The sequence below is a fragment of the Aulonocara stuartgranti genome, assembly GCF_965226115.1.
Source record: "Aulonocara stuartgranti genome assembly, chromosome: 5".
NCBI classification, from domain to species: Eukaryota; Metazoa; Chordata; class Actinopteri; order Cichliformes; family Cichlidae; genus Aulonocara; species Aulonocara stuartgranti.
In genome coordinates this window covers 22,248,907-22,275,270 of record NC_138943.1, presented here as the reverse complement: position 1 = coordinate 22,275,270, position 26,364 = coordinate 22,248,907, and the positions used below count along the sequence as shown (strand labels likewise).

Sequence of the window (26,364 nt, the reverse complement as noted above, 5' to 3'; positions counted from 1 at the left end):
CTGTCACATTTTATTTGTAGTGTGAACAAGCAGACAAAAAAATTGGATTTGATCAAAAAATTGGAATTGAGCATTAAGACCTGCAGTGTGAACGTAGCCTTTCTTGTGTTTTTGAGAATATCGACTGAGAACATGCCATTTTCACGCTGCCAAAAAGTGATTGTGGCCTATAACTTGTCACTGAAACAATTTTTATGCTTCAGACTTGCTAGATTTCATTCAGAAGGGTTATATGTGACACATTATACTGCAAACTTCAAGCTAGCCTTCATTGGACAGTGCATAGAAACTCAAATGTCCAAAACCTTGTAGTTCAGAAAATAATCAAAAAAGGAGTAATGGCCTGATGTAAACAGGTGGTAAGAAGCTAGACTTTCTGCTGAAAAGTTCTCTTATGATCCTCTATAGCCTTGGTGGTGGGACCTTCCGTGTGCTGCGATTATTTATGCACCCATGGTTTGAGCTGCACCATAGTATGAGTAAATGGGTGACGGTGAGCTGCACATATCAGTTGATATCAGTGATTTTCTGGGCCTGGACTTAGTACATCCATACAATTCCTGTGAAATGGTCAGAATCTGTTCTGGATTGTCTTTTCCACTTAAGGCTGATACTCAGTGGCAACTAGTAGTGATATATATGAGTGAGAGAAAGTGAGACATTTCACAATTTTGTCAGATAAATGCTTCAAATCTACAATCCATTGTTAGGTCCAAGCTGCGTCTCCTCCAAAAAGCAGACATTGGAAACAGTAAAGGGAATGCCTACTTACACTTGCCATTAGCCAGTCCTTTCATGAAAACACGCAACACAAAATTTACGATTCAGTCATTTTTCCCCCACTGTGCTATTTGAACATCATTTGTTCAAATAAGGATGGGTAGGGCTTAGCCAATTTCATACCAGCCACCTCTGCTGATACTTATTCTCTTCCCTAGGCTCCCTGTCTAGATGGTCATAAATAAAAAGCGCTTGTTCAGCTGGCGAAAGATGTCGTGCCCTTAACAAGTCTGAACCCTTATCCACCCACTCAACAATACTTACAGCAGTCTTACCCGTGAACTGCCTGCATTTCACCTTGCATGCTCTCCTGTCACACCAGCCCTCTACATGTCCTCTTTCACTACCTTCATCCTCATAATAGATCACCCAGTTGAAAAGGTCTCTTATGTTCTTTGATTTTGAGCATTTCAAAAACTTTTCCAGCCTTCTTAATGCATCTGTAGACACTTTAGAAACTTGATAGCATTAAATTCAATCTTGTCATTTTTTTTAATTTCAACATTTGATTAGTTGTTTTGTACTATTTTACATCCAAAAACAACTTGTCCTTCCATATGCTGCTCCCATCTTGTTCTCAGGTTAGCCAGTCTTCTCAGTCTCAATATTTTACTAGTCGCCAGGGTTGGCCCACTGCTCACTTTAACAGTTATAGTATCGGATGGAAATTTGTTGATACAGTTGGCCTAGCATACAAGTAGCCATACTAGTAAGGATTGTAACACTGAATGTATGAGATAATAAAAATACAAATGTCTAACATCTAACATTTGGCAGTTTTAATACACAATACAAACAACTGAAAAGAGGCAGCAGAATTGTATTTACAAGATATCCGAGGTAACAGATGCAGACTTTTTAATACGAAAACACTACTGTGTCTGAAAAAAAAGAGTGTGTATGTGATTTACATCTCATATGAGATTATTTTTCATAACAGAATGCAGAGTCAGGATTTTTAAAACTCATTTACTCAGGTAACTCCGTCGCCACTTAATCTGTGCTATTTTACAATAAATCAAAAAAATAATGACACAATAATTATGTACATGTTGACTTGCAAGTACCCACAAGCATTCACAAAATTTACAAATTCAGCCCTTTAAGTGCATGTTTGCATTAATGTGGTGCACTGAATCTGATTGACACTGTAGATTTATTTGATTTCCAAGTTGAGATATATTAAATCCAGTTACTGTCAAAAACAAAAAGTATTCAAAATTTTTCTGTTCTCTTCTGAATTCACAGGACATTTGTGAAAAAACAAAACAAAAACTATATATCAACTGCCAGTGTGTGCAGACACTGTTTACTTGTTTGTTTTCACCAAATGGATCAAATCAGAAAGCTTCGAGGATCAGTGGAAACTGGAATTTGAGGGTTTTTTTCTTTTGTTTTCAACATTTTTTCTTTTACTTTTCAGTAAAAAGAAAGAAAGAAAGAAAGAAAGAAAGAAAGAAAGAAAGACGAACAAAACAACCTGTGCAGATCGTACAATCTGCTGAAGTAAACAGAATTCCCTTGTTGACTCACACTACGGACGTCTCTGTCAATGGCAACACAGAAGACAAACAAGTAATAATTTAATTGAGGATAAACAGTGTGCTGCAGACGACGTCAGAACTAATCGTGAATATTTAGTAAAACTGAAAACAAAAACTGAATCCCGTCAAAAAGGGGAAAATGCATAACTTCAACTGCACAAGTACAGCTGACACATTGTGCAACATATAAACGTTGCCCCATTAAAGACACTTGCATTATTGCCTATTCAAGCCACATGAACACATTTTCTGAATGTGTAAACAGCACAGGTTTTAACAGCAATGACCAAATCAAGTGGGCTTTCTCAAAATTATGACTAAACCTTAAGAGTCCTCCTCCCTCCTGCTCTCCATAGGAGTGCAACATCACAAAGGGTCACTCTGAATGAGCTCATACATCCACGTCATCTGAATCATAGGAGCTGGATGACTTTGACTCCTCCTGGGAATCTCCCCAAACAAATCTGTAGTTGTTCTCCAACTCCTGCTGCCTTTTCTCCTCTTTATAAACCTCTTCAGTGCCTCCAGTCTGGTGGTGGTGGTGGGGGGGGGGGGGGGGGGGGGGGGGGGGGGGGGGAGTAAAAACAGGAATGGGTTAAAAACTAAAACAACAAATCTAATCCACTTTGCTGCTAGAAGATTCATCAAATCTTGTGCTAACACTCAGCTGCCAATCAAAATTCAGCAAGGTGATTCCTACAGAGCAGGATGAAAAATATAAAAGTCCTCTACTGTCTAATTTACCATGAAGATAATAAGAATAAGACCAAAAAAATGAAATTGCACATTTGAGAGTGTAGGATCTTCTGTTACATAAAGATGACACAGAAATCTGTACCATAAAGTTCAAACATGTAACCACAGTGCTCGTGGAAGCTTATAAGAGCACCTTTCCTGAGCCCTCAGTCACACAGGTCTAGAGACCAGTTGGCAACTACTGTATCTGGCAATAACTGGTCGCAAAGGAAACTGTACCTACCAACGAATTGAGTAACTAGCCAGCAGCTCTTAATAGTGATGGAAATAGTTGCTTTTGGGTAGTGTGGCAGGAAATTGCACACACTATATTGCAAAGACAGAGGGGGGACGGGAATTCACTTAGCATAAACAAATCTGTACTTAGAGTGCAGCCAGTAAAAGAAGCAGAAGTGAAAGCTGGCTCCACTTCAACATACACCAGGAAAAAGAGACGATGTAGCAGTCATGAGGGTCTGCTGTGAAAGTGACATTGACCTTTTCACCTAGTGACAAGGACATTTTGTTCCTTCTTTTCTTTAATACTGCGTCCACAAATTCTGTTGAATTGTGCTTACTGACATATCAACTGATGCCCCCAGCCTGAATAAACTTTAAATGTGTCATAACTACAATCCAATGAGCTTTTGGTTTCTGTAATTAATTTCTGTGAAAGCAGACAAACACACAAGAACAGCAGGCCACTCTGTTCTTTCTTGCAGACAGGAAAACACTCAGCAAACTGTACAGCGCTTCCGTCAGACACAGTCCAAGCCTGCAAGCAACAGCTAGAAGCATTCAAAGGAACCCAATAGAAGTACTACTTCAGTTACCAGGAGATTAATGAGTAGCTCCCTGAAGGACTTTGTATCTTCCTCAGTCAGCCACTGATCACCTGCCTCTTCTGCGTTTTTTCGTGTCAAGATCTTCACTTCGATTTTTCCTAACAACAAAGAAAAACAGACGGAAGACAAAAAAGGTTCAGCAGTTACGCCTAACACATCCAAATGGCGTAAGAAAACTGCTGAACAAGTCAACAATGACAACGGGATGATTGACATGAATGACACAAACATATGAGTGGAAAAACACAGCACACCTGGCTGAGATATGTTCTTTGATTAAGGTGAGCTTTAAGCTTGCTATTATTTTTTTCCTTACATGAAAACAGATTTTTCAAAATCTTCTCTTTTTAACTCATTAGACAGGTTTTTATTTTACATAGGATACGAAGAGAAATACAGTGCTGTACACTGAAGATAACAGATGGAAGAGAGAAAAGGCCGTGAGTGTTTCGGGCACTCTCCCTTCATACCTTCGGCCTTCAGTCCTGCCTTCTCTAGCTGTTCTTTAACCACGTCCTTTATGTGCTGCCACTGCGGGTCTCCTTCGCCCACCTCCTGAACTTTCACCTCCCCATCAGGGTTGATACCCGTCTTATACTTAGTTATTTTGATCTTAACATGGTCGTCAGCTGCTTGGTCTAGGGTGACGAGACAAAAGAGGGACAAACAAGACAGTTCACCTCAAAACCCACCAGTAGGGCCACGAGATGAAGGAGGCAAGAGCCTCGCATAGCATTGTGTTATGAACATAGATTAAAATACTGTGTCTGATTTCAGAAATTTTAATTTAGATTTAGATTAATGCAATCAAAAGTCACCCACGGTGACATTAATGGCTGGAGAAGAAAGACTGCAACTGACCGAAAGTGATCTGATAACATAAATTCTCTGAATTCTTCAAATTCCATGTGTGGATCTTTCCTGAGATGGAGGATGTCATAACACACATCTACTGCACAGACTGATGAATTATGAAGATGATTATACACAGAGGGTGTGGACATGCACATGACTACAAAAGGGTCAAGCCCCCTGGTTACCTGGGTGCTTCGGAGCCAGGCTGGGGCTCCCCCGGGCTGGGTCGCTGGCTCTTTGGCCTCCGGACGTTTTCTGCTCTGGGTCCTGAACGTCTTTCTCCTCCAAATGATCGAGTATCTTATCCAGCGTCGTCTCCAGTGTCTGTGTTGCCTGAGTGCGGTCAAACTCCCCTTTCAGACCCTCTGTCTCGAGTTCCTGTTGAGCCTACAACACAGATAGAGCCAAGCAACGCCTAAAGTTAGTATTTAGTTTGGTCTTTTCCTTGTTACGTATCTGTCTAATCAAATTTTAGGTATTTTAGGTATCAACTTATATATATATATAGTCTTAAACCTCGTTTATGATGTTGTCAAACTCCTTCTGCATTTCCTCCTTTATCTCTTCGATTTTATCCGAAGGCACAGAGAGGTCAGCCATCTCATCCTCAAACTCCTGTAGCACGGGGTCCTCTTCATCTTTCTCCTCCTCGTCAAGTTTCTCCGTTACTCTGTTGTGTCGTGCTGTCTCTTCTCTACTTTTGGCTTGATCTTGTGCTTTCTAAAAATAAAAACAAAACAGAAAAGGATTGGAAAGCCTATGCACTGCCAAGAGAAAAAAGGCAGTCATTTGCTGTCACTAACAACAGCAAATACTGACCTTCCTGTTACTCTCCTTAAGGTGCTGGACAAATTTCATCAGGTCTGCTGGGTCAGTGATGATTTTAAAGTTGAATTTTTCTACTAAAAAAGAAGAATATCAGAGAAGAAAAAGCTCCAGCTTGTATTTGCTTTGTTTTCTTTCTTTTTTTTTTTAAATAAGCTGTGCACTAAAACAGCACTATCTTTCTCAGTACCTTCATCACCATCATCTATGATTTCATTGTCTGCATGTGAGGTATGGCCACCATCTGCTGCCTGTCAGAAAGAGGAAAAATCAGGTTAGAGGGAGGAAATGGTGACAGAAAGCATCTGACTGCCCCCTCTAGTGGTTAAAAAAGCCAGATCGCACTGTCAAAAATACCTGGAAATTCAGTATTATACGATATACACAGTACTACATTTAATAATAATCAAAAGTGTAAGTAACAGTAGAATGATAATCAGAAGATGTCAAAACTGTACCAAAATGAACATGTCATTGGACCTTGCAGAGCCAATTACAAATGTATTTTTATGGCTACATTTCAATTTGAGTTACTCACTGTTGTGTGTTTCTACCAAGAAGACAGACTGTTGCATCCAGAATTGAATTCAAAATCCTGCTCCTCACATACAAGGTCTTAAATAATCAGGCCCCATCTTATCTTAATGACCTTGTAGTACCATATCACCCTATTAGAGCACTTCGCTCTCGCTCTGCAGGCCTACTTGTTGTTCCTAGAGTATTTAAAAGTAGAATGGGAGGGAGAGCCTTCAGGCCCCTCTTCTGTGGAACCAGCTTCCAGTTTGGATTCGGGAGACAGACACTATCTCTACTTTAAAGATTAGGCTTAAAACTTTCCTTTTTGGTAAAGCATATAGTTAAGGCTGGACCAGGTGACCCTGAATCCTCCCTTAGTTATGCTGCAATAGACGTAGGCTGGCGGGGATTCCCATGATGCATTGAGTTTTTCCTTTCCAGTCACCTTTCTCACTCACTATGTATTAACAGACCTCTCTGCATTGAATCATATCTGTTATTAACCTCTGTCTCTCTTCCACAGCATGTCTTTTATCCTGTCTTCCTTCTCTCATCCCAACCGGTCGCAGCAGATGGCTGCCACTCCCTGAGCCTGGTTCTGCCGGAGGTTTCTTCCTGTTAAAAAGGAGTTTTTCCTTCCCACTGTTGCCAAAGTGCTTGCTCATGGGGGGTCATATGATTGTTGGGCTTTTCTCTGTATCTACTGTACAATGTAAAGCGCCTTGAGGCGACTTTTGTTGTGATTTGGCGCTATTCAAATAAAATTGAATTGAATTGCACTTGCTATACCTGATTCTCCTGTTGGAAAGTAGATGTTCTTGAACTTGCTGGCTTTGTCACTCCCTCCCAGAAGTCAGAGTCTTCTGCCTCATCTGACTCTCCATCTTTTGATACATCAGCAGGACCTGTTTCAAAACCAGAAATAGACACTCGTGTTAGAATCAGAATTAATACACAAACGCCCATTATGGATGGATCGGCACTTTATTATTAGGTGCACTGACAAGTTACTACTGCGGGGTCGTTTGCCTCATAAGCATCAAAAAAACTCACCTTTTCTACGACTGCTAGGCGATGTCTCCTCTGCTGTTACCTTTACTGCACCATCTCCTCCTTCATTACCAGCTAACATCTCATCAAGACTCCTCAATTCCTCCGAGATCTGCTCCACTTTACGTTTTGTGTCCGCTGGGAATGGAAACAGGATGATTGGCAGAGGAATCAACCACAAGACAAAGGAGAGAGCAAGCTTGAAGTTTGAAAGCCAAGTTAGCTTCTTAGCTGGTATTTTTATTAAAAAGACCACAATCTGTTTTAAAATGCGAAAAATAAAAAAAAATCAAGAGGCCTCCAAGATGCATTGCTTTGCCCTTCAATGTTTTTTTATTCACTCACAGACTTGTGCCTTGACGTAATCCATGTACTGTTGGGCACTTAGTGCTGGCTGGCACACAATGCCCTGAGGCTTGGCAGTGGATGGTGGCCGCAGGAATGGGTGCTGGCAGGTGCGACTGGTGTGAATTGTCAGCACATATCGACATGACTGAGGTTCATCTACTCGCGCAATGTAGTCACCTGAGCCTTCTTCACATACAAACTGGAAACAAAACAGAGCAAAAGTATGCAAACTACTTTGAGCTGAATTAAATGCCCAACTTTTTGGGCGCTGCTGGGTTGCAACATATTTGGTTCTTTTTTCTTTTCTTTTTTTTAGGTGAAAATGTTTAAATACAGTAAATAAACAGGGAATTCATCAACTGTTACAAATGCCAAAACACAGACAGATCAGTATAACCAACAGTGGCCAATCTCTGCTTTATTCATGTCTTAACAAGTGCTTACGACTGCCAATACCTTGGTGACTGAGAATTTACAGAGAACCTTTTTCCTGTTTGTGAAATGTTTCCTGTGTGACTAACACACACAACTGACAACTCAAATACTTTGACTCTACTCTCTTAAGGTTTCCTTCTGATCACTCTTCCACAGACCCCGATCATTTTCAGATCTTTAGTGAGTTCCTAAGAGGATTCCAGAGTTATTAAGTTTCACTACAACATCTGTGTAATCAGAGAATCATCATCTTCTGATAAACTTAATCTCCTGTAGAAGGGCTAAAGAGTCGACTAACGCCGTATCTCTAAACAAACAGCTGTATATGAATATCTGGGGACCGGGAAGCTTTCTGGATTTTATTTCTTCTCCTCTTTTAGTTCTTGTTCTAATAATCAGTCTCATCTGAGTGTGCAGTTAAGTCCCCATGTGAACAAAGCACTTGCCTAAATTAATCTCAAAACCATTAGTTTTCAGATGGCAATTTGTCTTAATTAGTTTGGGGGTTTAGGGTTGTTTAGCACTAAAAAACTGGCTGCTCCATGAGATTAAGACAGCTGACTAGATGACGGGTTCCTTCATTTAATAAGGTCAAACAGGTTTAGTTTTTGGACCCAATAAAGTATCAGGATGAGCAAAATACTTCACATGCCAAACTTTGCGTTTGGCATGTGAAGTATTTTTAGCTCTTTTAAGTACACAAAAAAGCATGCTGTCATAATCTGAACTAATGTCTAAGTCACAGTTTTAATTTTTCCAGAAAAACTAGCCAGCGTCTCCCACCTGACCTCCCTCAAAACTATTCATAAATATTTCTACACAGAAGGAATCGCAAAGATGACTCTGGCATTAAAGTGGAGGTAAAAATGGAGACAGTTAAGATGCTATAACTTCTTTTGACTAGACTACACTACAACAAAGAACAATAATAATTTCTTTAAAAATTAAAACTCAGCTGAGTCTTTTAAGCAAAGCAAACATAAAACATATTCATGTTCAAAATGTCTGCTGCTTGGGATATACTTAAAAGTGAAAGGCTTATAAATCTGCACAGGCATTTTGCATATGAGTGTTTGGATAAGCAAGGAGACAGTCAAAAATCAAAAAGAAAAAAAAAGTGAAACACACAAATCATCTCAAGCAGGATGTGTTCCAAATGTAAATATCTCACCCGGACTTCAGTCTCTCTGGGATTTCCATTTAGGTCACACTTAGAGCCATTTACATAGGTCTGGCTGTGGTACCGCTTTAGCCTGTGCTGTTTGGAGGCCTGAGAGAAAAAACACAATGGATGCACCCACGATTGTTTGGTTCATATTGTACAGTCATGCAAATCAGCCACAACATAGAGGCAACTTTACCTTTGCTGTTTCATTGCTCCAATCAAATTCTGACTCATAATAACCCAGGAAGAGAATGTCTCCTTTGATCTCTGTGTCTAAGGACAAAAGAACAAAATTTGTCAAAAACAATAACTGAAAGCCTCTTGTAGGTTAAAAAAAACAAAAACAAAAAAACAGAGAAGTGGCCTCTCACCTTCAAGGTGGTATTGTCTGATATGCTGGCCATGGCAGAACTCGTACGTCCACCAGTCCTTCGTCTGCAGGACAGGTATTTCTGTTAGACTTTGACACAGTGCCTAAGCCTGAAACGGTCCCACGCATATATTTGTAAATAGGGCTGCCACAAACTATTATTTTTGCGATTAGTCGACTAATCAGATCATGCATCCATTGGACATACAGCGTACAGCTTATTGCACCAGCATGCATCTGCTCTTATATAACTATCATTAGCTTAAAGCTTTAAGTGTTTAAGGTATGTGCTAACTAAAAATTAAGACAAGATGATAGTTTATTAAATTTTAATGAAATTTGCAGGTTGTTTCGGTGAAGGTTAATAAACTCCTTGCTATCTAAAATATAACAGGACACCGGAGTATATTCTCGAGCATCTCACACTTCTGATAATCAGCTGTCTGCTAGACGTTTATTCACCTGTGTAAAAACTATAACTTTAATCTCAGCCAAACCGATTTACTCAGGAAAAAATAAAATACTAAAAAAAAGCCAAACAATAACATTTTTAAGTTATCTAAGTGACTTATGTATGTTTAATCTGAGTAGCGAAAGACCGCGGTGGGTTTGAAAATGATTTGCCGGGAGTCCGGTGTTCTCACAGGCTCTAGTGAGCCTTGCCCCCGGCTAGCTATCGAGCTAGTGGGTAACAGACGTCTCCGAAAACGCCGGAGCGCTTTTGAAAATATGTGGTGTCTTGATAAACTGAGCAGATATTTGAGGTTTACACAGCTACATTCTCGCCTAAAAATATGTTAAACGTTTATTTTGTGACCCAGAAAGAATAATAAGAGTAATATTAAAACTAACTAGCTGCCGCTATTGTTGGAAACTGAGCTGGGCTGCGCTATGAATTCTGGGAGAGAGCTACTTCTTCGGGGTTTAACGGCAGCTGGCATCCTTGTACATGCAGTGCTGCCATCTTCTGTTTCAGTCCGTTATTACACTCTTAAATACTACTACTTATTCCTGCGTCTTTTGGGATCTTACAAAGCTTCAAACAACACGTAATCGTGACTAGTCGACTAATCCTGGCAGCCCTATAAATGAGGACTATTTTTCAGGAAGTCTTGTGGTTTAATCAGATGTAACTTTGAAAATCTAAGTCAGACTCCCATGTTGTTTTTAGAGAATATGCTCTTTTCTTCTGGCAGCCCTTCCAAACAAGTCATACTTGTTCAGTCTTTTTCTAACTGTACTGTTGTAAACTTTGGGGTGGCTGTAGCTCAGGTGGCAGAGCAGGTCAGCCACTAATCAGAAGATTGGTGGTTTGATCCCAGGCTGCCTCCTGGCTGCATGCCAAATATCCTTGGGCAAGATACTAACCCCATGTTTGCCTACTGGTGGTGGTCAGAGGGCCCGGTGGCGCCAGTGTCCGGCAGCCTCGCCTCTGTCAGTGCGCCCCAGGGCAGCTGTGGCTACAACGTAGCTTACCATTGCCAGTGTGTGAATGTGTGTGTGAATGGGTGAATGACTGAATGTAGTGTAAAGCGCTTTGGGGTCCTTAGAGACTGAGTAAAGCGCTATACAAATGCAGGCCATTTACCATTTTAACTTTTAACATTCTAACTGCGGCCTGTGGAGTTTGAGCTAGTCTCTTGGGTATTTTCCCAGTTTCTCTGAGGACTGCACAGGCTGACCTTGGGTTTTACTGGGACATCAACTCCTGGGAATATTGGCGGCTGTCTCAAATGTTGGGAAAAATTCTTACTGTAGAATGATGGAGTTCATTTTGAAGGCAATAGCTTTATAACTCATCAAGACTGATGGGCAGAAACAACTGATTCTTTGAGATCTTTGGTATTGTTTTTCCTCGTTGGTACTGTGCTAACACACCTGAATGCTCCAGAGCACATGATCAATTAATCAAGCACATTTGATTAACAGCACCAGGCTGTGACTTAACCTCTTTATGCCTATGGAAGCGGAAAGTGTGACAAACTTTCTTTGTCTCATGACTATACAAAAAACACATTGTAAGGAGCAGTGTTGGGGAGTAACGGAATACATGTACCGCCGTTACGTATTTAAAATACAAAATATGAGTAACTGTATTCAGTTACAGGTACCGTTTAAAAAGGTGGTATTCAGAATACAGTTACTTTGTTGAAATAAATGGATTACACTGCGGTACTTTCCTGTTTCATTTTGTCGCGGGTCAGGACTGTTTGGGTTTTGTTTGACAGCTACGTTCTTTTGTTCCAGGCGGCAGCGTTACAGTTGCCATGGTTACAGGGCGACGCTCTCTCTCTCTGCGACTGTGTGTTTCCTGGGTGAGAGAGCGCCTTTTCGTTGTTGTTGTTGTGCTAAGCTAACAGGCAGAATGCTACAAGCATAGCTCTAAAGAATGTAGCATCATGTTCAGTGTAGTCCGTGTTGCAGGGAGAATGGACTGCCATACACGTTATGGGTCTGTGAGCGCGAGGAGGGAGAAAAAGGGGAGTGGAAAGGTACGAGCAGTCATCGAGGAAAAACGGGAGCTGGAAGCATGTAAATATAATAATAACCACTGCAGCCAAGAAGAGTGCCTGACGAGCCCAGTTGTAAGTAAGCTATTAAGACTCGACTGTACACTGTGTTCGTGTTTTCCTCCAAAAACAATAAGTTCCGTTGGAGCAGCCTTTCAACGCCTCTCTCTGTCTCTCGCAAGAAAAGTTGACCCACACAACAAAGTAAAGCTATTTTTCGGCTACGAGCCGACAGGGACCCCGCCGTATTAGTCAGAGGTCCCTTTACTACAGTTCGGAGTCGCGGACCTTCAGTAATAGTAATAAATCACACAGCAATAGTACATTCACGTTGTTGTAAAAAGCATGATAATATATTAAGTAATCCAAAGTATTCAGAATACGTTACTGTCATTGAGTAACGTAACGGAATACGTTACAGAATACATTTTGGGGCATGTATTCTGTAATCTGTAATGGAATACATTTTAAAAGTAACCTTCCCAACACTGGTAAGGAGATACATGGATAAGATGCACTGTGAGCAAGAAGATAGTGATAAAGTACTTGTGAGCTTTTGGGTAAACCTTAACACATAAGCTGAACAATTGAAAACACAGGTACATTAACAGATGTGTGTCTCTTAGATATACTGCTTTTGTACCCAGTCACTGATGCAGACGAGCAACCTTTAATCCAATGAATACTGAATCAAGAGCCTCCCAGTGTTGTTTTTGACAAGCTTCTGGGGCATCCATGTGCGTTTTAAAAATGGTTTACTTAAGCTGGCAAATATACACACGCTTTCTGTGTGTTTTGCTCTTGTGTTCTTATTGTTGTATTATTATTGTAGTCACACCACTGTGTAAACAGCTTAAGCATTTCTCTGTTGGATTACACAGATAAGTAGTTAAGGACCAACCTTGAGTAGACATGGGGCATTGTGCATGGGCTTGAGCAGGTCTGGGATATCTGGCCCAGTGTAACCCTCCGAGTCAGGCTCAGTGGCGGGATCCTGATGAAAACGCACAGCCTGGGCTGGAAGTCGACACTCATAGAGCTGTTTGTACTTACTGGACACCATCATAACCTCCTCTGTCTTAGTCTACAAACGTAAGACAGACATGGAAAAGGGGGTGAATTTAATGTTGACACACATGTTCACACATTACCAACGCATCAGGTGAATGCAAACAGATAAAAACATGGTTTGCGGCTTTACTTTTAGCTAGCTATAGACATGTGGCAATGAACATAACAGCTGTCACAGCATGCTGTGACGTACTTCACCTGAGAATTACTCGTCTTCATGTAACTCTATAAGATTTATTTTAACATGTTTTGTGCTTTTATGACATCAGGTCTCACGCTTTGTGAATTATTTGACACTATTAATAGTAAATAAATAACGCTAGCTCATATTTAAGCTAACAAGCTATATCCGTTAGCATTTTCTGACTCACCTGCCCCAGGATGACAGGATCGGGAAGAATCTGAATCCCATATTTCATGTCATTAAGCTCCTCCAAATTCAAGAAGCCCGGGACACAGAGGGGACATGTCAACAAGAAAACGTACAGTCTCTTTAACAACCAAACCAAGGAAGCAGCCATCATTGACTATCGCCTCTTACCCCTGTCTGACAGCAACAACACACAATGCCTGACATGGTAGCAGCGGATTGGTCGAGGTGAAAAGCCCTGCTTTGTCATTGGCCAATTTCCAAGTCAATCAAAGTTTTTCCCGAGTTCTGAGGTGCGTTTGGTTTTCATACCAGCGGAGAGTCAATGAACGGCGTGTTTGTGCTATATTTAGCACGCTAATGAATAACAGCACATCTCCGCTGTCACCGCCTGTCTTGCGATGAAATAGGCTCACACATAAGCACGAAGACAAGGCGGGCTGTCGCATGGTAAAATGTTTGGTGGGGGGTGTCTTCGTTTGTTTCATTTTGTTTTGATGCAAAGCAGTTCCAAGTAACTGATTTTAAAGGTTTACAATAACAATTAGGTAAAATAATGACAAAACAATAAAACGATTCATATGATACCCAAAAAGTACACACCGAGCTGAGCGAAAAGTGCAGTCAAACTACTGGGTTTAAATATCTGGTGAGGAAAAAATCAAGAGTTCCTTGAAGAAAAAAAGCATTCCTTAACAGAATACCAGAGAGGAGGGGAAGTACAGAGGGTGAGATACTATAAAAGCTGAAAAAGCAGTACACATATTTATCGACTGTGTGCACAGACGCCCACACACACACCAATCTAAACATGTATGTAGACATAAATCTTATTGTTTGATCATAATTCTCCTTTTTTTTTTTTTTTTTGAGAAATCGTGCAGTCAGTTCAGTGTTATCCTCTCCTCTATGTCTGTGTGTGTGCGTGCTCAGCTGACTGACCGCTGATGAGTCTGGTGTAGCGGCGATATCGGTGCGCTCACCGCTGCGCTGCAGCCGCTGTTGCTGCAGGGGGAGCATCCGTCCAACAGCCTGCAGTGCTGCGATGCGCGGCAGCTCCTCTCTGCGCCTCTTCCCCCCGCATAATCGTTTTCAAGACCTCCGAGGAACAGATTCGTGAGAGAGGGGCGAGCTCCGTGCAGCAGGGAGGTGAAAGAGTCTGTAGTGTGTGCGTCTTAACTGAGGTGAGCTTTGGGGTTATTTGATTTTTTCTACAGTGGGGTGCTGCTCTAAAGGCCCGTGTCCCCGTCTTCGGCAGGGGATTTTTTTCTGGGGTTGTTGTTTTTCAGCTCTGACTGAACGTTTGACAGCTTCTTTGATAGACAAAGAGGGGATAGGCGTGAGATTTTTTTTTAAAATTTTTGACATTAACATGGTGGTAAAATAACTAAATGCACAGTATGTCTTTATTCTGGAGATGTTTTTCAGCATATTAGAAGTGCTGTTTAAAGATAATTTCGGATGCATGGGTTTTCTTGCGCTCTCACTCAGAATAAGGAGGGCTAATAGGCCTGTGTTTAGCCGGGTATTTATATTCGTGGCTCAAGAGTTGGGAGGTCGCCTTGTAATCGGAAGGTTGCCGGTTCGAGCCCCGGCTTGGACAGTCTCGGTCGTTGTGTCCTTGGGCAAGACACTTCACCCGTTGCCTACTGGTGGTGGTCAGAGGGCCCGGTGGCGCCAGTGTCCGGCAGCCTCGCCTCTGTCAGTGCGCCCCAGGGTGGCTGTGGCTACAATGTAGCTTGCCATCACCAGTGTGTGAATGTGTGCGTGAATGGGTGGATGACTGGATATGTAAAGCGCTTTGGGGTCCTTAGGGACTAGTAAAGCGCTATATAAATACAGGCCATTTATATTCGCTACCTCGGATTTGTGTACACACATTCGCATTATTTTTTTTCCATATTTTCCTCATGTTTCACAGTACGAAGGAAGGTGTGCTAATTTTGTGCTAATTATCCCAAATAGTCCGAAACATGCGAGCAAATCTTTGGTAGGAACCCACGGACTATATGCATGCCCATAGCATGTTCACCGCGGCACTCCCTACCATAGGCTCATTTTTAGGTTAATGACAACAGCGTGCAGCACACAGCTATGCTATGTTCTGATTGGCTTAGATTATCTGTTATGTTTTAGGGCTGTTCCACTATCGCTGCTAATTATCATTCAGACGGGGAGATCAAATCTGGGAGGCCTGCAGTAATGCAAAGCAATGTTTTGCATTACTGCAGGCATATCTTCACAGATATGCATCATGTCATGTTGTCTTACCTTACAATCTCTGTTGAAATACAGTACTATGCAAAAAGTCGAGACCAACCCCTCATTTTTTATATTTTGTGAAACCTGGATGAGAGTTGAAACGTCTTCAAGCAACTTAAAGAAGTCCAGACGCTTTTCTTTGCAAGCTCCTTTGACTACGATGACCTGGATGACTGAGAACCTTCACAGACATGCTTACAATACATATAATCTAGGAATGTGTCAGGCCTGAGGCCTTAACTCATTTAGCTTCCAACTGCATTTTAGCCTACTTGGTAACAGATGACCGGAGTCGACAACCAGCCCTCAGAGACCTCGAAGGCTTGAAGTTATTACCTTGTTTGGAAGATGTTATAGGAATGAGAAGTTCTATGTCTGTTTATAGCCATCTAAAATGTACCATTTACTGTAACTGACGTCTTTAACCTATTTTTACGCCATGGGGGGGCGGATACCTCACTGCTTTAAAAGTGTTCTCAACATGTATTTTTGTCAGAAGACATATGCTGATGTTTTCTCCTGGGTGTTAATAAACTCACCGTTTGATTGCACTTTCCTGGGGCCTCCGTGGTTTGTGACACTGCTCTACATTGATTGATTTCGTGACAAAAACTAATTTCCCCCGGCAGCTGTGGTACCATGCAGTCACTTAATGACACTACATGGTCACTTACCTCATGATAATATAAGTTTATATGCACTTCAGGTTTCTTAAGAGTACATTCTGTTATATTATTATTAGTTGTTATCCACTTTTTCAGTCTGTACTCTTTGAGTTGTTTTTTTGTTCTTTCCAGATGGAGAAGGCGCTTGCTCATTTCCACGAATGTTTACATGGTTTCTGGAGATGCAGGTGTCAACAGAGGTTTTCCTTTCAATGACTGGATAGAGGCAGTGAGGTATATATTCCTATAAATACTTTTTAAACTGCTAGAAATGAAAGTCTGTCTGCTAAATGGTTACAGAATGTTTAATTTAATGTCTTATCTCCTCCATTTGTGGCAGTGAATTTTGTCATTGTAAGCAAGCCTACACACACACACACACACACACACATACACACACACACACACACACACACACACACACACACACACACACACACATACAATACAAGAGACAGAGTCTTGATTCCATCACTTCAAAGGTTTTCTACATTATTTCTAACACTAGACTTTTCCTACTCTGGACATAAACAAAGTCGTCATCATTAGATGTAAGCATTTATGTCTTTAACAAGAAGGCTGGATTCCTACTTTGTAGCTGTGTATAATATTTACGTTCCCACAATATGAGCAATCCATTTACAAGAATACCATCTCGCCCACACCCAAGTGCATGCAGAATCAGAAATGGAGTTTTTGTTTCTCACAGCTGGAGGAGAAAGAAGTAATTGTGTGCTGGCAAGTTTCTAGAAGAATTTTCTAGAAGAATCGAGGAGAAAAAATATGGGAGGGGAATGAGGGATCGGAAGGCATTCATGATTTCATTATGCTGATCCTTTCAGCAGATATATAGATCTCTTTTAATGGCTCCACTGTGAGTGCAACCACAAAAATGCGAATAATTTTCCATCGATCTGTAGCTGTGGTGACGACTTAGAAAATCTTCTGAGACTATAATTAAACAACTGCGATTAAACAACTTCCTGTGGGCTGTTTTTGGGGTTGAGCTGAAGTGGAAGGGGTGGTGCAGGGGGATGACATAACCTTTTAACTTTAGCAAAACCTCACAAAGTTGTCACACAAAACAGAGACTGTTGATTTTGTTCCCGTCACTTAAATCGCATTCCTGTTCGGAAATATCGTCAGAGTATAATTATAGAAACCAGAGCGTCATCCAGCATTCTAATCTCTGACAGGTTCCAGGATGCGGTCCATGAGGAAGACGGTGTTGCTAGTCATCTTGGTGTCTGTGGTGCTAGTACTGGCTCTCCTCCATTCGTGGCCCACTCGGGGTTATACCACAGTGGATGTTTGGCAGCGACCAGCGTTTATAGTAGAGAGGCATCTGGAAGAGAGGGTCCCTGAGTCAGACCATCGATTGAGCAACATTCCCTTCCATGTAAGGGATAATGTGGCGAGGTAAGTAATGCTATTTTGAACCAAAGCGGACGGACCTGAGCTTAAATCTGATCACACGTGTCTTATAATCTGTCCAGTTTGCTGGCACGTAATGGATGCATATGTGAGGGCGAAAGTGGGGGGGTAAACCTACCGTTCGCACAACTCTTGTTCCCGCGGGTGTCAGCTCACCCGCTGCACACTGCCTTCGAGGCTTCAGAGCTGGAGGAGATGAAGAGGAGACGGGCTAAAGAGTACAGCAGCTTTCAGACGAGGTAAGGAGTACTTAAGAGATGTTTCACATTTTTTTTATCTGTGTGGCTAAAATATTATTATGTGGCCTGATGTGTTGTTTTATTTAAATTAAATAATGATGTAACAAAATGTGTTACTTGAAATAATCCATCTGTCTCAGTGCACGCTACAGGAAATTGTTTTTTAGACTTATCTATCTCTAACATGGAAAATCATCCATGATCTCACATCACTATCTGCTGATCTGCTTCGCTTTGTGGTTTGTTACTACGCGGTTTGAATATACATGCATTAGAACATATATAAACACAGACCTTGCTTTTTGCTTGCTTCCTGTACACAACTGGCAGCCTTAAAACCTCCCCGCATCTCTGTGGATCGTGCAGGAGTTGTGCATTAGTAAGGCTACATAGACGGGTATTTTTGAAAATGCAGCTTTTTCTATTTGTTCGGGCCTTTCGTCCACACGTAAAAGTGTTTTGGATCACTGAAAATAGAGGTTTTTTAAAAACTCAAGTTTTGCGTTTACGTCTGTACAAAGAAAACAGAGATTTAGCCACGCAACGTCAAAGGTGAGCGCCTTTTTTTGACGTCAAGCTGTGCGTCACGTTATTGTTTACATGAGATGAATTTTGTACAATGGCAAGTATAGATAAAATACTGTTGCTTTTAATCTTACTATCTGCAGTTTTTACACGCTTACATACACACACACAGTTACTGTCCCTCCATTTAGAAACACAGAGGCATCATAGTGAACATCGACGCGGCTTCTACATGCAACACAGACGCTGTCACAATCCAAATCCCGACGCCATTATTATGAATCACTCAGACTAAATTTTCAGTTTCTTTATTGAATAAACTCTGGCTGAGAGAGCCAGTGAGACAAAATCCACTGAATACTGACTCTAGTTATTAACATTTGAAATGATGAAGGCAATTAAAAAGTAACACAAAATTAGCCACCTTTCCAGAAAAATTTAAACTTTTCAGAAGTACTGAAATTAATTCCTAATACGACAAAACTTGTTTTTATCAAAAGCTTTGCTCTCCAGTAAGAAACGTGAGGTCATTTTAATAATGATATCCGCGGATAATAGTAATTGTGACTGTTATTTGCGAAGAGCTTCCTGCTTTCTGCTTGCTGTGCTTGTTGATGGAAAAAAAAATCTCATTTCAGGTCAAAGACCCCTGCAGATCTACTCATTATTGCTGAGGCTAACAGCCCCTTGCAGTATCCAACACAGGGGGTGGAAGTACGACCCCTGAAAACAAGCATCATCCCAGGTACGACTTCAGCGAGTGAGCAACTCAGATATTTTTGAAAGTCTCATGGTTTTATCATTTGAAAGTAGTTAAACTGGCCCCTAAACATTAAAAATTAACCTGAACTAGAGGTGGTTTATATACTGGATATTCTTTGTACCTACATATATTGTAAGGTCACCCCTCTGAAAGGCCTTATTTATCCAGCTGGTGCATACAGGAAATGGACTGAAAATCAATCAGTGTTTGTTTCTCCTTTTCCAGGCTTGGCCTTACATGACCTTCCCAGAGATAATTACTCAGTGAGTGCTCAAAAGTGTCTGTCTTTAAATATTTTAGATGCCTGCAGTCCTCTGACCTTGACCGCTATTCTTTCCATCATATGCAGATAAACATCACTGCCACGCTGGGAACTCTAAATGTGGCCGCGGAGGTAGACGAGGTGAAAATCAAAGGTGATGGCGAGATGCACATGACTCTTTCCAGCCGCCTGCTGCCGAACATGAACCGACAGCTGCAGTTCGTCACCTACACGAACACGCTGTTTCATCCCAGCACGGCAGACACAGGTGAGCCCTCGGAAACAATCCACCGTCTTATCAGCTCTGGACTTTGTTCTTCTGTATTTTTCAGCAAATTCCACAAAGGAGAAAGTAAAGATACAGAAAAAGAATCATCTCACACCCTAATTTGAATCTGTGTTTAAATTTAAAGCAATATGTGGATTTTTTTTCACTCTCGGTCATTAGATGAAAACTCTGATACTTTGATCATGCATATACAGTATATACGAAGGTACAGCAGGAGGTGACTGACATGCATGCTTCCATCTCCCGTTTCTGATAGGTGGCAACTCGTACTTTTAGACTCTCCTTTTTCTCCCTCCCTCGTGCTCACAGACACATAACGGGTACAGCAGTCCATTCTCCCTGCTGCACGGACTACACTGCCCATGAGGCTACATTCTTTAGGGCTATGCCTGTAACACTCTGCCTATTGCCTTGATATTAAATCATTTTTGGAGTAAAAATTCAAAAAAATATTTCTTCACGTCATTATGCGGCCCGCAAGTAGGGCCGCGAGATTGAGACACAGGCATTAGAGCCTCTTCATGCGCGTTTTGTTTGGGTTTTCACCGGTGTGGAATTACCAAATATAGAGAGGGCATAGCCTAACATATGAAACAGGAAAATACCGCAGTGTAATCCATTTTTTTCAACAAAGTAACTGTAATAGAATACAGTTACTCATATTTTGTATTTTAAATATGCAACGGCGGTACATGTATTCCGTTACTCCCCAGCACTGTCTGTACAACACCAGGATTGTTTTGTTTGTTTGCCATCATCGCATTATCAGACGTGGCTAACCTTCCCGAGTGTCTCCAGCCTTTATACTAAGCTACTCTGTGTACCTTGCTTTTTTTTTCCCTTTTCAGTGGCCTCACACCTGCTCTTGTATGGTATTCCTGGCAGAGAAAATTATTTGCAGAGCTGTTTCTCTTGAGCTAGAATTGGGCAACCAAGCAGGATTCAGTCTGATATCAGAGCCTCTTTGTTTCGCACAAAATTAACAATAGTAAGCATGCACAAAACCTGAATGGCTGAAGGCATGTTTGCCCTTGTCTTTTGACTTTCTGCCTGTATAGTATAACCCAGTTTCAAAACAGCTGGGGCACTTTTTAAAATGTAAATAAAAACTGAGTGCAATCGATTTTATTCACAGCAAAACTTAGAAAATACATTGAGTCTTTATAATGAGAGTATGGACCTTTTACAAAAAGGCAGATCAGCATTTTGTCTTCATGACAGAATCATGTCTGTCTTTAATGCACGCGCATCTGAGTGATGTAGGACATTAAATCGAATTTGCCTAACCACAAGTAGGAAAGGCTTTCACAATCTTTCCGCTGAGGATGACAATGTATCTGAACACTTGAACATGACCATAGCTGGACTGGTGCATCAAACCCCGTGTTCCTGTCTCACAAGAAAAAGTAAAACCCACAGTGAAAAACTGTCTTTAAAGCTCTTTTAACAACTTTTTGCCATTTCAACCAACAGAAACAAGACATTGCCTTGTCTTGTCCCTTGCAAAAAGAGATTTATCAAGGTTCTCTGAATCTTTCGATGATATTTTTTTACTGCAGATGACGAGATATTTAAAGTCTTCACAGTTTTACAGTGAGGAACACAATTCTTTCACAATCGGTAGACACTGTTTTATGCAGATTGGTGAACCTCTCCCCTTCTTTACTTCTGAGAAAACTTTTTAAGATGCTTCTTTTTTCCTTAAATGGTCCTCTAGCTATTTCTTTTCTATTTTTAGTAACACTTACTTTTCCAGCATTTCCTGTCTCAATTGGGGACATGTTGCTTCCATCAAATTTAAACTGAACTAATATTTTCCTTAAACTGGCCGTTTAAACACTGGATATGCTTTAATACAGTGATCCCCAACCTCCAGTGTCAAACAATATTTTCACGAACTGGCCTTTAAGGTGTCGCGGATAAATACAACAAAATAAAATGATATGACCAAGACAAAAACCGTGGTAATTTGTAAATATGATAATAAATGCGAATTCACTTTGTAATTGTGTAACTTTATTAGCATTTTCCTCCTGAAAATGTGCCAACAACATTGCGAGTGACATCCTCCTCTCTGCCCCTTAATCCTCTCTGGTCACTATGGTAACATTTAAATATTTCTTTCAAAATAAGACACACAACTACAAAGACCCAGGGAAACCGAGTTGACAATAAAAATGCTGAAAACCATAAATTTCACACCTGAGCTTCAACTCTCGCGTCCCAGTACCGAACGACTCGGCCTGGGGGTTAATATCTGTTAATAACATCTGTCTTTACTTGTCATCCCAACCCTGTAGAGTTTTTATGAAAGGTAAATTAGCCGTAGGAGCTAAAAGTGCTTTGTGTTTTGTTTTTTTGTGTTGTTTTTTTTACTGGAATTGTCTATAAAATGCTGTAGAGTTTAGCATTTTAACCTGAGGGTCTGAAAAATTGGTTTTGTACAAAGACATGACATTGTTATGTCTACATGCTTTACGAGAACCAGATGAGAGTGAGGCATTCATAGTTTTATCTTAATGATACTCGTGTTTTTTTTGTGTCGGGGGTCTTTTAGTGCAGCTTGAGACAGAGGGACATCAAGCTGTCTTCAGCATCAAGATCCGACACGGAACAACACCTAAACTGTACAACACTGGATCCAAAGGAGGTACAGCACCGGCATGTTGACGGTGTTTGTAACTAAAGTCAGACATCCTTTCTGAGTCAAACAGCACTTTCTAAAGTCAGTTTTCCTCCATCAACTCTCTGCAGAGTACAACATCAGCGCCCTCGTGACAATAGCCACAAAAACGTTCCTGCGTTACGATAAGCTTAGAGATCTTATCGACAGCATCAGAAGATACTACCCTACTGTTACCATAGTTATAGCTGATGACAGTGAAAATCCCCAAACCATCTCTGGGCCTTACATCGAACATTACATCATGCCCTTTGGAAAGGTAAGGACACACTGAAGTCTTCTCCCTGCTGTCACTGGTGATGCGATCTCAATCTAAACCTCAGCGTTGCGTCTCTTAGGGTTGGTTTGCCGGCCGAAACCTGGCCGTGTCCCAGGTGACCACGAAGTACGTACTGTGGGTGGATGATGACTTCATCTTCACAGCCAACACCAAGCTGGAGAAGCTTGTAGATGTTTTAGAAAGGACCACTCTGGATCTAGTGAGTAGCAGAAGAATATTTTTTTTCTTTTTCTCAGTTAATATTAAAGTTTTGGGGCTCTTGTAGAGACAGTGTATCTATGTGTGTGAACTAGGTGGGTGGTGCAGTGCGGGAGGCCACGGGGTACACCGCCACCTACCGTCAAACCATCTCCATTGAGCCAGGAGAGGAAGATGGTGACTGTTTACACATGAGGAGAGGATTTCATCACGTCATTGAAGGCTTCCCCAACTGCGTTGTGACTGATGGGGTCATCAACTTCTTTTTAGCTCGCACAGACAAAGTCCAGCAGGTCGGCTTTGACCCACGCCTCACCAGGGTCGCTCATCTGGGTGAGTACAGGGCTTCCTTTCATATCAAAGGAGCAAATTTAGCATCATGCCATCTGTTATTTATTCAGTGTTTTGACTGCCGGATGCAAAAATATGCCAAAATTGAAAAGAAAAAAAAATGTTATCATTATTATTATTTACGCATTTATACACAAGTCTTGAGCCACCATTCTTTTTTTTGTAATTGTCTTGGGAAATATTTCTTCAGGCATTCAGAAGCTCTTTGAAAGTTTTTCTTTCTTTGAGTGTCCAGAACCCAGGCCTCAACATTGTTGAAGCAGTGTGGGATCAGAAAACAGAACAAAAGGCAGCAAACACTCAGCTTTGAATGTCCTTTGAGAAGCCTGAAGAACTATTCCTGAAGGCTGCTTCAAGAAATTATAGGAAAGCTAAAGCTCAGGCTGTGTTTAAGGAGAAAGGTGGTAAAACCAAATATTTACTTTCAAGCTTGTTAGAATTGTACAAACACTGTTTTTGATCACCTATTTCCCATTTGTTCTAGAAAAATATATAGAAATGAGGTGTAACTCAAGACTTTTGCACTTTATCGTATATTCATATTCATTGTTTTTCTATCCTCCTGCAGCACTGAGTCAATTTGTGTGCCATATCAAGTTAATTTAATGTTTCCTTAATCATTTAAGAATAAAAGAGAGATGAATATCTCAGATTAAGGTATTGATAGCAACAATATCTTAGCAATTTAAGAAAAAAGATTCATATCTTATTTTACTTACTGAGACGATAACGTGTGCAAGATAATTTTTGCTAGCAAATTATGCTGTGACATTTTCTTATCAGCACACACCACCATGGAGGAGTCGCAGCTCGGCTTTAATTTACCTACATTAAACTGAATGAAATCTGATTTAAATGGAACATTTAGCTCACGCCACCTTCTCCTCACTTTCATACCTGAAATATTTCATCAATTAAAAGTGTTCCTGACCCACTGAGGGATGTTTACCCCTCTCCCTTTTTTTTCTAGAGTTTTTCATCGATGGCCTCGGCTCTCTCCATGTGGGCTCTTGCGATGATGTCATTGTCAATCACGCGACCAAAATCAAACTACCCTGGGTAAGCCAGTCAGAGAGCGACAAGACCTACGCCAAGTTCCGTTACCCATCAGCCTCCTCTGATGCCACGCACACCAAAAACGGCCTCCTGTACTTCAAGAATCGGTTTCAGTGCTTGACTCATAATTAGCTTCCCCTCTCCTCTTTTTCTCGAAGGTTCCTCCGCTCTCCCCGAGTTGCCAAAGAAGTTCTCCTCCCCCACGCCCTGTCAGATAAAATTTTGGTTTGCCTTCTCTTGAGAACCTTGAAATTATTTTTCCAGCTTCAGCCTTTAGAGCAGTTTTAGCATGTTTTATCTGTCAGTGCACAGCTCTGCAGTGAGCTAAAAAGTCCTCTAGCATCTAGAAGCCCAACAGAAAAATTTAGGCTTCCTTTTTGGTGTGAAGACAGGAGAAAATGAGCTGCAGTGCCCAGTAACATCTCGAGTCATAAAGGAATCTTGCTCATACCCTGCACAAAGACCAGGCTTTGGGAGAACCGAACAGGTAGCAGCCAGTGTAACTTCATTGTCATGCTGTTTTGGGTAGATGTGCATGCATTCTCCTTCGATTTGCACTAGCCGAATATAGAATTGAGCTTGGAACAAGGTCTTTCTGTCAGTGACAATAAACCCTATCAGTTAAGTGACAGAGCTGCAGACTCGGAGCTCCAGTGTGACCTCCTTGCCAATGCCACATGAAGAACGTGTTCCAAGTCTTTTCATTTGTCGGGTTCTGGTACTGACTGGCCGTGCCAAAGGTCTGGATCCTGCTAGCTCTTGGGTGCTTTAATCTGTGTGTGCATTATGGTTTTACTGCCCATTACCCAGAATCCTTTTGTGTCACCCATGGAGAGATAAGTAAGATCTGAGGAGGAGAACCTTTTGGTCTCAGTTCATCAGGTGTTACCTGGTTGCGGGAGCAGCTGTAATCGTCGTCTTCTGCTGTTTGTCTGTTTCCCCAACAAGCATCTGAGGAAAACGAGGCGTTTGAGTGCTCACCACCGGATCTTTACATGTGGCCAAAAGAAACATTGGTTGAACTAAAGTACTTGTAAAATACTCACATCATTATGAAAAGAGGATGGAGAAGGGGGGGGGGGGGGGGGATGAAGCAAGAATACAGTTTTTATACTGAAACTCCTCTTTGGAGCACTCCTGCATGTCAGAGACTCAAGTGGTGATGCTGTTCTTTTATACCATGGTCTTTAGATGGCACCCTTGTATCACTGTATTTGTTTCCTAAGCAAGTTTTTTAACTTTGTTTTGTTAGCAATAAGGTGCCAGAGATTTATCAACTGTTTTTTTTAATCCCCAAGAGAAATATCGACTTATTTGTAACTATTTTATTTATTAATTTATTAACAATTTGTTTGCCTTTTATTAGATAGAACAGTGAAGAGAGTCAAGTAAGCAGGGGGGTGTCGGGTCAGAAAGCAGCACATCGGAATCGAACCTGATCTGCTCTGAGCTACACCGGCATCTGTTTGTGACTTTTAATTCATTTCTATTTTTCACCAAAATGTGACGTTCGTTCTGTTGATGGAAGAAACTAACAGCAGTGTTCCTGCTGCTTGGTTTGTATGTAGTTGTGTACTGAAGAATTTGTCTCACATTTTAATTTGTAAGTGTTGACAGATGTAGGATTTTTTTTAACAGTGATGTTTATTGTGTGGACACAGAAATCATTTGCTGCCTGCTTCACCCACCCACCCCCACACCCAAAACAAAAAAATATGAGTTGTTTGAGCATTATGAGAGTTTTTACATTCATTTCAAATGTTATAAAAAATGTGTGTGGGGAAAAAAACCGAAATCTTGTGTTCAATGTTGTGATGTTGGTTCAAAGGATGAAGACGCTGACTTACAATAGATTACAGTCTTTTGATTACAGATTACAGAACTTAATTTATAAGCACATCTTTTATGCTACTGAAGCAAATGAACATGATAGATGAG

General features: G+C 41.1%; 2 protein-coding genes across 4 annotated transcripts; one reads left to right on the top strand and one right to left on the bottom strand.

Annotated features, from left to right (window-relative positions):
* Window positions 1-1,544: 1,544 nt before the first annotated feature.
* On the bottom strand, window positions 1,545-13,620 carry os9 (OS9 endoplasmic reticulum lectin). 2 transcript variants are annotated; one of them, XM_082532392.1, is made up of 15 exons: window positions 13,421-13,620; window positions 12,880-13,062; window positions 9,470-9,533; window positions 9,295-9,371; window positions 9,105-9,203; window positions 7,496-7,697; window positions 7,154-7,288; window positions 6,890-7,005; window positions 5,775-5,835; window positions 5,579-5,661; window positions 5,276-5,479; window positions 4,945-5,146; window positions 4,375-4,542; window positions 3,893-4,002; window positions 1,545-2,853 (listed from the first exon to the last, which is right to left on the bottom strand). In XM_082532392.1, the coding sequence occupies exons 1-15, from the start codon at window positions 13,571-13,573 to the stop codon at window positions 2,716-2,718; spliced, it is 1,995 nt and encodes a 664-aa protein (XP_082388518.1). In that variant the 5' UTR covers window positions 13,574-13,620; the 3' UTR covers window positions 1,545-2,715. The 2 variants fall into 2 exon arrangements, with proteins under 2 accessions (XP_082388518.1, XP_082388519.1); XM_082532393.1 differs by having other exon boundaries at window positions 5,579-5,658.
* A 73-nt stretch (window positions 13,621-13,693) lies between these two features.
* Window positions 13,694-25,512, top strand: b4galnt1b (beta-1,4-N-acetyl-galactosaminyl transferase 1b). Of its 2 annotated transcripts, XM_082532395.1 has the most exons (14): window positions 13,694-14,232; window positions 14,353-14,603; window positions 16,479-16,580; window positions 17,543-17,765; window positions 17,843-18,019; window positions 19,183-19,289; window positions 19,533-19,570; window positions 19,657-19,837; window positions 22,416-22,508; window positions 22,613-22,800; window positions 22,880-23,020; window positions 23,115-23,352; window positions 24,341-24,429; window positions 24,585-25,512. In XM_082532395.1, the coding sequence occupies exons 4-14, from the start codon at window positions 17,551-17,553 to the stop codon at window positions 24,642-24,644; spliced, it is 1,527 nt and encodes a 508-aa protein (XP_082388521.1). In that variant the 5' UTR covers window positions 13,694-14,232; window positions 14,353-14,603; window positions 16,479-16,580; window positions 17,543-17,550; the 3' UTR covers window positions 24,645-25,512. The 2 variants fall into 2 exon arrangements, with proteins under 2 accessions (XP_082388521.1, XP_082388520.1); XM_082532394.1 differs by having other exon boundaries at window positions 24,341-25,512.
* Window positions 25,513-26,364: the final 852 nt, after the last annotated feature.